At 45.2% G+C, this 12,438-nt stretch overlaps 1 protein-coding gene across 1 annotated transcript in view; it reads left to right on the top strand.

The window, feature by feature from the left end:
* Positions 1-12,438, top strand: part of PAPPA (pappalysin 1) — a 97,326-nt gene that overhangs the window by 57,567 nt on the left and 27,321 nt on the right. The window contains exons 10-13 of the mRNA XM_042478653.1: positions 4,692-4,835; positions 5,504-5,648; positions 6,469-6,682; positions 9,470-9,638. Of these exons, the coding sequence (XP_042334587.1) occupies positions 4,692-4,835; positions 5,504-5,648; positions 6,469-6,682; positions 9,470-9,638 (672 nt within the window). The remainder of the gene's footprint in view (positions 1-4,691; positions 4,836-5,503; positions 5,649-6,468; positions 6,683-9,469; positions 9,639-12,438) is intronic.

Genomic DNA, 12,438 nt, shown 5'->3' with positions numbered 1-12,438 from the left:
AAAATATAGCACATAAATTGAGAAATTCCCCTGGATACAAATGGCATTCAGGAAGAGAGGGGAACAAGGGAGAGAAAATGACAGCAGATAGGTGAATTTTGCACATCCTGGGATATGAATGACATATTCAGCACAAAAACCACTTATTTCCTCCCATAGAAAATGCTGTTTTCTGGACCAGAAAGAAGATCAGGTGCAAATTTTTGCACAGAATGAAAGTCCTGCACTGAACTGCAAAGATGATCAGTCATGAATTCTCTTGATCAGAGTTTCCCAATGCTTTAGAAACACCCCTCCTTCGCTTGGAATATATATCTATCTATCTATCTATCTATCTATATATATATATATATATCTTTCCACCTTTACCTCCAGTCTATGCAAACTCCATGTGCGTTTGCAAGTGCCACAAAAGGCATTGCAGGAAAGAATTGTCATTCCTATTTTTCTGTATTCCCCGCAGAAGCATAGCCATTCTGGAATCTGCTATAACAATTTGAGATGTAGATTTTGGCAGAGCCAAAACAGCGTTGCATGCAAATATGGCTCGCGAGGGGGTGGGTTCGGGAGGCTTGGGGGTTGGAATATGGGTTATGCATGCTGTTAGATCAATTTCCCTGCCCTTACCCCCCAAAAAACATTCCTGAGGCCTTTGGGGCTGCAGGACAGAAGCCCAGAATGGTAGCACTTTTGGCATCCTTCGGCGGTGGTGCAGACGTAGCCTTATCATTGGTGAAATCTGGGCCGAGTGAGTCAAAGGGAAACCTCACAGCATCCCCTGGGGTTGTGTATGTGTGTGTGTGTATGTGTGGAGGAATATAATCTATGTTTCCCTGTGCCATTATTTACTGGGTCTTCCCACCCCTCCAGTGTGTGGGTGGAAGGAAGACAGGCTAGATTTAGAACCTACCAAAAAGGGAGAGACAATGATAGATTCCTCCTCTAATGGAAAGCAGCTTTGGAGGGAGAAGTTTGGGGATGAGATGCCAGGAAACGGAGGCTGAGGCTTCCAGGAGTTTGTCTCTAGAAGCAGAGGGCAAACGTGTTCCTGAGCGCATTGGCAGCGGAGCTCCAACTATTGCAGGGAGGGAGCTTTGAGGGGGGAAATAGCCCTCCGCTTTTAAAAAACCTTTTATGGTTTGTGGTCCAGGAGCTCTGATGTACTTTGGCCATCTGACGAGAAGGCAGAACTCGCTGGAAAAGACAAAAGTGCTTGGTAAGGAGGAGAGATGTAGAGACTCAAGCAGGGATACACAGTCTTTTGAATCCGCAAGGTTGCTGAGGATACGGCGGTGATGTATTCAAGTCTTTTACTCCAGATCTCAAGTCAAGTGTCAAGTCTCTACCTTCAAGTCTCAAGTCATGTCTCAAGTCCTTGCAAGATGCTCTCAAGCCAAGTCTCACATTGAGTCTGCAAGACCTAAGCAAGACTGCTGAGGATAAGACAGTTATGTATTGAAGTCTTTTACTCCAATTCTCAAGCCAAGTCTCAAGTTTCTACCTTCAAGTCTCAAGATAAGTCTCCAGTCCTTGTAAGATACTTTCAAGCCAAGTCTCCAGTTGAGTCTGCAAGACCTGAACCAGACTGCTGAGGATAAGGCGGTGATGTATTCAAGTCTTTTACTCCAGATCTCAAGTCAAGTCTCAAGTCTGTACCTTCAAGTCTCAAGTTGAGTCTCAAGTTCTTGCAAGATACTTTCAAGTCAAATCTCAAGTTGAGTTTGCAAGACCTGAGCAAGGCAGTGATAAGATAAGAAGATAAGGCAGTGATATATTCAAGTCTTTCAGTCCGAGTCTCAAGTCTCTAACTTCGAGTCTCAAGATAAGTCTCAAGTCCTTGTAAGATACTTCCAAGTCAAGTCTCAAATTGAGTCTCAAGCCTGGAAGCCAATTTCAACAGACAAAAAGGAAGTGGTGCAGGAGGTGGAGATTCAATAACTAGATGTGCACAAAGTTAGGTCTTAAAAAATTAAACTAACATAGGCAACATTTCGGTTTGAGTGTTGGAGTATGACTCTGGAGACCAGGGTTCCATTCCCAGCTTGGCCATTAAAGGCATTTGCATGCCCTCCAGTTCAGTTTCATGGTCAACGTCTGGCAGATCTTGACCACAGAATTGCCCTGAAGAACCTAGAGATTCTTGGAGAGTTGTACTCTAGAGTAAAGAAAAAATAGTACTTTTTTAATTGAGTTTTTTCCCACTTTCATGAGCGTCCTATTTTCCTAAACCCAGTGAATGTGGAGGGCCCACTGTATTGCTTTGACAGAGGCTGTCATCCAAACTTGACAAGATATTCCAGGTCTGTAAAATAGAAACAACGTTCCTTTACATTCTGTCCTTTTCAGCGTCTCCTGTGCTTTTCGGTTTTTCGGTTCTGGTTGCAAAGGCAGATCCCAGAAAAGGAAAAGTGCTGAGGTTTGCAAAAGAGGGGAAGCAAGACACACACACACACAAATGGCAACATAGATATTTTAAATTATCAGAGCTTTCCTGAACCTCAACAATGGTTTGTTTTGGGTTTGGCTCAAGTTTTTTAGTGGAGGTTTGGGTCAGTTTTTAATAGCGGTTCTCACTCATCCATTAAGCGACACGTGAAATGTGCCAAACCTTCCCGTCCTTCGCTGCATTCTTGGGGGCCAAGGAAGTTTAGGAGAGAGCAGGGAGGCACACAGTGAGGGCCATAGGAGAAAAAGGGGAACGGAGCAAAAACACTCCTTGATGCTGGAAAGATCCACAGCGGTATAAATTGCAGATGCGAGCCAAGCAAATCCCAAAAGGAGATATAGGTATTTTTTTACAAATGAAATAAAATAACAACCTTCTCCCTAACAAGAGACAAGGCTGCTGAAAATGCAAGAAAGGAGCGTTGCAAAACGATACATGTCGAATCGCTGGAATGGATTTCAAATGCCAAAGATAGTTTATGTAAAGTCTTGCACTGTTGTAAAATGTAACACTATCCACTGGCAAGTCTTAGTGAAGTTTGGTCCCAGTTAAGGTTTTCTTTCTTTCTCCCCCCCCCCCCCAACCATTTCGTTCCCCCCATTTTATTTGATTTTTTACTTTTTTAAAAACAAAACTGAAAAACTTCTTCCAGCCCATTAAACTTGATTTATGTTTTGCCCGTAGATTCCATTGCTCTCGGCCTTTGGGGGATTTCGAGTTAGAGAAATCATTACCTCACCGCTGGCCAATCCAACCTCTCCGCTTCCCAAATATTTGAAGCGCTTCTCTCTTTTTGCATCGCTTGGACTTTTCGTGAATATAAGGGCACCATTCTTACCCAAGTCCCTTGGAATGGTTCCTCCTCTACGGTCACCCCACCAGCCTTAGAAATGTCTCATAGAAGCTTCTCTGTTCACCGTTTCGGACTCGGGGCCGACGCTGCCGTTAGGCTGAGGTGGCCACCAGTTTGGACAACATGAACAAGAAAACCGTTATTTTATATGTTGCTGCAATTATTATTTTGGGGACAACTGGGATTGGTGCTTGTGGGACACTCTGCCTTTGATGCAAATATGATTTAGGGATTATGTACCTTCTTGTATGGGTTGGAGGCACCACTCTGTATATGTGGCAAAAACTCTGAAGTGCTGTGACATATCCTTTAACTGCCCCAATTTTGCCACATTATTCCTCTGCCATCCTGCTTTTTCAGCTTCTCTTAAAACGTCCCGGTTTCTCCCTCCTCCTCCCCCTTTGTCCCCAGCTTAATCCAGTTGCTGCAAACTGGGTTCCAAGTACAAAAGTAGTCTGCATTTAATCAACTCAGCAGGAAGGAGAGGAGAAAATGCTGGACAGAATCATACTCTTCTCAGGAGGCTCCAGCAAAAGCAAACTGCTGCGGTCTCTCCTTGCTTGTGTATTTCTTCTTGTTAATGACTTGAGCCATCTCAACCCCAATGCAACTTGGTCACATGTCTCCCAATTTTCACCTGTGAAATGTTAGAGGATATACAGCCAGTGTGGTGTAGTGGTTTGAGCACTGGATTAAGATGCTGTAAACCAGGTTTTGAATCCCATCTCAGCCATGAAAACCCAGTGTGGTGACCTTCAGCAAGTCACACTCTTTCAGCCTCAGAGGACAGCAATGGCAAACCCCCTCTGAAGAAGGGGCCCAAGTTGTTTCCAACTTATGGCTACCCAAAGGCGAACCCATCATGGGGTTTTCTTGGCAAGATTTGTTCAGATGAGGTTTGCCATGGCCTTCCCCTGAGGCTGAAAGCACGATGGTTTGGATTCTATGGCAGGAAACCTTAGAGATGTGTCAATTCCCCAATGGAAGTGTTTGGACATTTTCGTTCCACGTGGAACATCTACCTTCAGTTCAAGGTTGCAGAAGTGAAGTTGCACAGGTGGAACCTATCAGGGGTTTTCTGGTGAGATTTCTTCAGAGCAGGTTTGCCTGTGCCTTCACCTGAGGCTGAGAGAGTGCGACTTGGCTAATGTCATCCAGCGGATTTCCATTGCCGAACCAGGGAATCAAACCCTGGTCTCGAGTCGTAGTCCAGCACCACACTGCTTTGAATTCTAAGTACCCCTCCCTAAAGTGCAAATCCAGGAGTCTATTGCAAGGAACCCTGGTAGTTAACGCCAAAGAGTAATGCTGTATTTGTATAGCATGGAAGGGCTCCCTAGTCATAACTTTTCTAGCTAGATCCCATGCCAGTTGTCCTCCTGTTTTTCTCAGGTCTGCCGAACCAAAGTGTCTGACTTCAGCGATGGGATTTCTCAGTATGCTTGGTACCCATGCACCGCCGTACCATTTTCTGGCTCCTCCATGCTGTTTTATAGCTCAGCAGTACACAAAACGGATACAGTTTTCTGGCTCAAGGTAAGCGTATGCACACACATTCACCGGCCCTGTTTATTTAAGTTTTGCAATGTTCCCAGTTGAAATGCAAACAGGTACAAAACATTCCCAGCAATCAAGAGAATATGGGTATGAATACATGCAAATACTTTTAATGTTCATGATACCTCTCTTGTCCCTATGAGGGTCCAAGGGCTAAAGCAAGAAATTGTTTCCTACTTCCACGCTGTCTCACCTACCTTACGAAACTGTTATGCAGATAAAAAGAAGTGGAAAGATTGTATGCCACCACAATCCCTTTAGGAGAAAGGTGGGATATAAATGTCAATAAACAAAACCAAACATGGGTTGACAATAGGCAGTCTATGGACCATCCACATCCCAAAGGAAGTTATAACTTGACCTACAAGAAGTGTGGAATCAACATAGAGGGACTGCCAGGGAAATCTAGTGTGACCTCTTCCATGCAGCAAATCCCCTCCATGGTAGAAAGTTACTGAGGTCTAAATCTAATTACTAGTCCCCAACTAAATACCGTTGAATAAATTGTGGCATAGTAAGCCTTAGTTGATTCCTTCGTTCTTCACTAGTTGGGACTTTGTCCACTGGATTTAGGCCTAAGGTTGAGTTGGTGGACCAGTCCAAACCTTCAGCTGATACCTTGGAGTCTCCTCCTCTTCTCTTCCCAGGCTCACTTCTCACAACCAATGGTAGCTGCTGCTGTCATCATCCACCTGGTTACAGATGGGACTTGGGCACAGATGGATCTGGATCAGAAGGAAGAAGCGATTTTTGTGCAACTCATCGATACCAAAAACCAAAGTCATGACCTTGGTAAGATGCTTCTGCCTTCCCTTAGGGCCTCCAAAAACACTTAGCCCTCCTGTAGATACATTGAATTAATGCAGTGATTCCTAAACTTTGGTCTTCCAGGTGTTTTGGACTTTCAACTCCCAGAAGCCCCTGGCCAAAAGCGAAGAATCCTGGGAGTTGAGGTTCAAAACCTGGAGGACCAAAACTTTGGGTACAACTGTGTTAATAGGATTTACCCATAGGTTGCTTCACTATTTGACAAGGGATTTAATAGGTTGAATCTGTTCTGGATGGTTACATAGGCTACAGGCCTTAATGTAGAGGACCAGCATGGTGTAGTCTTTGGAGAGTTGGACTGGAACTCTGGGAAACCTGGGTTTGAATCCCTGCTCAGGGATCCCCAAGACCAAGAGTCTGTGACTCACCCAAGATCACCCTGTGGGTTTCCATGGCTGAGCAGGGATTCAAACCCAGGTTTCCCTCTGGTCTCCAGAGTCGTAGGCTGCATCTACAGCAGTTAAAGTGGAACCATACTGTTATAACTGGGTGGCGTGACAGCTAAGGCAGCATCAAATTGCATTAATTCTGCAGCATGGCAGCAGCACTACTCAGACGTTCAAACCACTGCACCACACTGGTTCCAAGCCAGTTGCCTACCTGTGCGCACAAAGTGCTGAGATTGTTTTCTGGAGCATTGCAAACATTGTTCCTTGTTGTTGCTTTGAAATGATGCCCTGCGAAAGGGAAGCCAAAACGTTGACTTCTCCTCCCTTTGCACCTTCCAACTCTGCTCCCTTCCCATCCACCGCCCTTTGCCCTGCTCTTGTTTCCCCTTTGACAGGGACTCACAGTTTGAGCTGCCGGAAAAATCCCTTGATCATTCCTGTCATTCATGACCTCAGCCAGCATTTCTACCACACCCAGGCGATTCTCATCACCTTCGGCTCCCCCTACGTCGCCATCTCTGGGGTGGGCCTTCGCTCCTTCCACAACTTTGACCCCATCACTGTCAGCAGCTGCCAGAGTGGACAGACCTATAGCCCAGCTGAACAGAGGTGAGACTTCTCTTCCCTTCCCTTCCCTAATCCTGTTCTTCTTGATCCTTGATCAGCCGTAGACCTCCAGCCTCGGCAGGTCGGATCAAGCGGATAATAAGGACTAAGGGGAGGAAGGGAGGGTGACCTTTGGCGCTGCCACCAGGACCCACATGGTTCCCATTGAATACTGACGGACAAGGCATTTAACCCGCAAGGGGGAAATGTCAGTGGATTATTTCCGCCTCTTTTCTTTCCACTGTGTCCATGGCCCAGGTTGAATCCACCACGCTATGCCAGTCCTAAGTCACCCAGTTCAAGAGAATGGGATGGTTTGGAAATAAGGCCGATGCAGTGAGAGAGATGATCATTTCAGTCATTCTCTTTGGACCAAGTGCTTTTTAAATTCTGTTTTAAGAATGGGAAGGGATTCTTCATGGCACTCCACATGGGTTTTGCTCTGCCTCCGTCTATCTCCTGCTGTGGGACTTGGCCAGACATCTGCAAACTGGACCTCTCATTTGAAACTCAATCTGACTCTTCTTGGAGTCTCTGTTTTCCACTAATCTCATTTCAATGGAGTGATCAGATGTGTTGTATCTGGGTCACAACATGCTGCCTGCATTGATTTCTTCTTTTATTATTATTATTTCCTTCTTTTTAATTTTGGGCACATTTATCTTTTGTCTACAAAAGGAGGCTGAGAAGGATCCTGGACGGAAATCTCATGGAGATTTTTCTGTTTAATTTCACCCCATCCTAGATGCAAAACGTTGTTGTTGTTGACTGCTGTCTTTCAAGTCGTGGAGAGAGTTGGACTACTAGGCATTTAGGATTAGATTTATGGACTTGGGTTTTGTTTGCACTGCATAAATAATCTATGTTTACACCAGATTCAGGTTCTGGTTAGGAAGGAGCAACTTATAATACCAGATCAGAGGGGTGCACAGGATTGTAACTGGGGAAAAAGAGGCACTTGTTGGGGACCTGGGGACCCAATTTGAAAAGCCAGGAGGCTCCAGGCTTGCCCTGCATTGGCGGCACAAAACCTGACACAGAAATGAAATCTGTGCCGCTCACAGGGAGAGCTTTATGTCCGAAGCTATCTCCTTCCATTTGCCACCTGCGCAGAAGGAAGCGAAAAGAAGCGAGCAAACAGAGCCCACCCTTCAAGACGCCCGTTCTTGGCTGCTCTGGAAAGGTAGATGGCAATAAAAGATGGTTCAGTGGAACTAGGAAAAGCAAATGAGTTTTCTCTGAACTATAAAGTACACAGCAGAGGAGTGACATAATTATATAGCCAGGGGGAAAAAAACATGTGCTACCTGTGTGTGGAGACTGTATAGAAAGAGAGGGAAAGGGAAAGAAATTAAAGAAAAGAAGGAAGAGAAGAAAGAGAAGAAATCAAGGCTGGGAAGAGAAAGAGAAGAGGAAGAAAAAGGAGAGAGGGAGGTAAAGAAGAGAACTGGGGATAGAGAGAGAGAAGGGGAAGAAGAAAAGGAGGGAAGGAGGGAGGTAAAGAAGAAAACTGGGGATAGAGAAAGAGGAGAAGAAGAAAAGAATAGAGGGAGGGAGGTAAAGAAGAGAACTGAGGATAGAGAGAGAGAGAAGAAGAAAAGAATGGAGGGAGGGAGGTAAAGAAGAGAACTGGAGATAGAGAGAAGGAGAAGAAGAAAAGAAGGGAGGGAGGGAGGGAGGTAAAGAAGAGAACTGGGGATAGAGAGAGAGAGAGAAGGAGAAGAAGAAAAAAAGGGAGGGATGGAGGGAGGTAAAGAAGAGAACTGGGGATAGAGAGGAGTTTATCATATGAAGGAGATCAGGAGTTTATCCCGTGAATATCTGAGAAAATAGGGTAATTACGCAAAACCATTTCATACACCATCACACAAAACCGTCCATTAAAGTGGCCGCAAAGAAACATTCACACACATCTTTTTACTTTTGGGATGTCAGTGACAATGCATTTCCAATATTACTTTATATGTGCAATTGCGTGCCATATCAGCAAATCTTAGGACTCCAACCCAGCGAACCTTTGGCTCCGCTATAGCAAACTGGGATGGAAACAAAAGAGGATGAGGCTACAGGCCAAAGGTTTAACGTGGTCCACAGAGGAACTCAAAAAGATCCCCAACTGGAGCATCATTGTCTCTCTCGGCCCAAGAGCAGTTGCAATGCTGAGCGAGAGCTGCATTTTCGATCCCTTGGCAGGCTGCAAAGGCGAGAGAATAGCAAATACTGTTTACTCCAGGCTGGCATCCGCATCGATTAATGTGAGCTCCCCGGTGTCATCCTGCCTGGTTCTGTCTCACAAGTATTGATCCCCCTCCATTTTGCATTGCTCCCGTCTTTTCAGTCTTCAAAATGGAAAGGATATTGGAGATGATTGAACTCTCCGCTGTTATTAAACTGAGTCCCACTGAATCTTGGTCAAAGGCAAGGCCTGGAAGATTGGGCGATGGCCGATCAATAGGTAGAGTCCCTCTCGGAGGAAAGGTAGATGAAAGAAAGAGAAACAAGGCCGAGAAAGTGTGTCTGGTCAGACTGGAAAGCTTGGAGATGGGAGAAATGGAGAAATGTACTTATATTATTAATAGTAATAATGGGGCTTATATGCTGGAATAGCCAGCATGGTGACAGATGAGGACTCTGGGAGACCAGGATTCGAATCCTCACTCAGCAGTGAGAACTCACTTGGTGACCTCAATAAAAAATAAGGTTTCGATACATTTTCTTAGGGCTTCCTATCCAACCTTCCAGTCGCTGAAACAAACTGACCCGCCGCTTTCCCTCTGTGTCCCTCAACAGCTGTGTCCATTACTCTTGCAAATCCACCGACTGCCAAGAGCTGGCGATTGAGAATGCCGAGCTGATCTTCACCAGCGGAGGCCGCAATAACGGTGCCCATTGCAACGTCACCTGCAAGACAGGGTACATCCTCCAGATACAGAGGGACGACGACCCCGCAAAAAGCCAGGTCTTTTGTGGCAGGAAAACTTCTGCTGGCTTGGGGAGGGGGGGGGATAACCACGGTTCTGGAAAACCACGGAATTGCTTGCGTTGATTGAGCACAAAGAAGCCCTTTTGCAGCATGCACTCAGTTTGCGGCAACTGAAACACTGTGTATACTCATGTATAAGTCTAGAAATGTTAGTCAAACAATTGACCCCAAAAAACTAGTTCGGCTTATCCACAGGTCAATGTAAATACTGTACAATATAAATCTGTTTCTATGCTCTGGGATGTTGGCGCATCTTAAAATACTCAGACCAAATCAATCAATCAAGCAATCAATCAAATCTTTCTATCTATCAAGTAAATGAACAATGTCAGACATTGGGGACCAGGGTTTGATTCCAAGTCACACTCTCTCAGCCTCAGAGGAAGGTAATGGCAACCCTCCTCTGAACAAATCTTACCAAGAAAACCCCATAATAGGTTCCCCTTAGGATTGCCATATATTGGAAATGACTTGAAGATGCACAACAACTACAACAAGTATGAAATATGTACATTCCAATAGAGTATGCAGTTTACTCAGTGAGCAAGGGCAAATAACCACAGAACTGTAAAGCAGAATAAAATTCCAGCATAATTCTATGTTATGAATTGTTGGGATTTTACTCAGGCTTGCATTTCTGTGGTTATTCATCCTCTGGTTCTCCATCCTTGTTCCCTCCGTATCTTTGCAGGCTGTTGGTATTTACATGGTTTATACTTGTTTGCAATGTTAAACATTTGTTCCTGCCATTTGTTAGAAGTTGTCTGTTTATTCAATTTATTTTAGCATGGTCTTGTTTGGTATGAGTGTTATAAGAACTGCCAGCATCATATAGCATGGAAACAGGCAATTCCGTGGTTTGCCAAAAGGCCACATTGCATGCCAATGGAGCTGGCATTTCCAACCATCCAACTGTCCTGATTTGGCATGGAGTGTCCAGATTAATCTTCTGTCTTCCCATTTGGTCCTCTGCTTTTATAATGTCCCAGTTTCTCTGTCCTTCTTTTATCCTCCCCCCCCCTTTCTTTGCAACTTACCTGACTTTCTGCAAACTGAACTGAGCTGCAAACGGAAAAAGCTTGCAAAGTGAAAAGCTTGCAAACTGAAGTGCAAACTATTTTTGCACTTAGCGGGAGGCAGAACCTTGCCCTTCCCAGTTGACAAAGGCAAAAGCAAACCGCCGCAGCCTTTCCCAGCTTCACTGTTCTCCCTCTTTAAGGATTCATGTCATAGATGTCCCAGCAAAATTAGACCTACCAGTGAGTCTCCCTAAAATGCAATGAAACCCAACGTTGGTTTTTCATTTGCATTTAAAGAAGGTTGCATTTGCAGCTGAGAGTGGTGCAAAATCAGACAGGAACATAAAGGAAGCATCGTAAAGAGGGCTGGACCCCTGTAATAATAATCTACTGTGGTTAATAGGGGTTTTCCCTCTTTGCTTCTTTCTGTCTCATTTGTTCACAAAAGCTCTGTTTCAGTCCTCCCCCAATTCCTTGAGTCAAAAGCCCAACTCAGTTGGTGGCTCAGTGTCATCTCGGCCTCCCTTTGCTGCAACCGCTGTGGCCCAAGAGGTGCTATTTAAAGCCTGACAGCTCCTTAATGCTCTGTAAAGGTTTCATCAATCATGCTGGGAAGCAAAAAGGCCGGGTTTCATGTGGGTTCAATTAGAGACACCTCCGGGAAAGAAGGAGGGAAAGTATCCCAGAGCAGCGTTGTTGTTGTTGTTGCTGCTGTTGTTATTGTGTGCCTTCAAGTGCTTCCAGTGTATGGAGACCCTAAGGCAAAGCTATTGTAAGATTTTCTTGGCACATTTCTTCAGAGGGGGTCTGCCAGGGCCATCCTCTGAGGCTGAGAGAGTGTCTCTTAGTGGGTTTCCACGGCCGATCCAGGAGCAGGGATGGCCCCAGGCAAAGGGGATTGGGAAACACAATGTCAGAAATGCATGCTCTGCACCAAAGTTCGCTGAGGTGGGGAGCTCCCCTTCTAGTCCTTGTAGTGCCAGGACTCACCCTCCACTCAGTTCATCATCCATCGTCAAATAGATTAGATTAAAAATTTCTTATCCCATCACTTTAAGTAAGTGAGGAGGAATAATCGACTCAATTCACCTTCCTCTGGGAATAGTCCTTTTAGCTAAGGTGTCTGTCAACTGCTTTGTAGCTGCTACTGTCTGAGTAGCATCTCATTACTGTTTCCCCCACCTCCTACAATGGACTGAAGCGTGATGACTGCTTTAAAAGAAACCAAAAAATAGCAGCTATCCATCAGGCCTTTCTTGGAATAGATGACCCTCCTCTCTTTCTAATCTCTCAGGTCTTAGTAGAAGGCATTTCCCCAGTTTGCATCCCTTGACTGGCTGAAGAGGAATATAAATCCTGCGCCTGGTTTTCCTTTTTGGGGGGAGAACAACTAGCCGTCTTCCCCAGAGCCTTCCCAGGAGCTGCTTTTCCCATCTGAAAGCAGCCATATATCAAGGGAAGACAGGTCCCAACCTGCTGAAACCATTAGGGCGCCTTGGCAAAACGGGGGATTCCAGTTCCCTTTGAAGTGTGCTGGAAAAAAATCCCCTTTGCTTTCATAAGCGCACATCAATGCTTGGCAGAGCTGGAGCATTGCCTTTTTTTGCCAGCCCCGAATCAGAGATTTCCCCACCCTCCAGGAATGTGTAACCCTTTCGCCATTCAAAATCAAACTTGCGGTGGGTATCACCTTTTACCCATCCCATATTTCTCCTGTTTGGCTCGGATCTTCCAAAAGCCCTTTCATCTCCATGCCA

Source organism: Sceloporus undulatus, chromosome 7 (assembly GCF_019175285.1).
Source record: "Sceloporus undulatus isolate JIND9_A2432 ecotype Alabama chromosome 7, SceUnd_v1.1, whole genome shotgun sequence".
Taxonomy (NCBI): domain Eukaryota; kingdom Metazoa; phylum Chordata; class Lepidosauria; order Squamata; family Phrynosomatidae; genus Sceloporus; species Sceloporus undulatus.
Note: the sequence above shows the minus strand (reverse complement) of the source record. Positions and strands in the feature narration are given on the sequence as shown.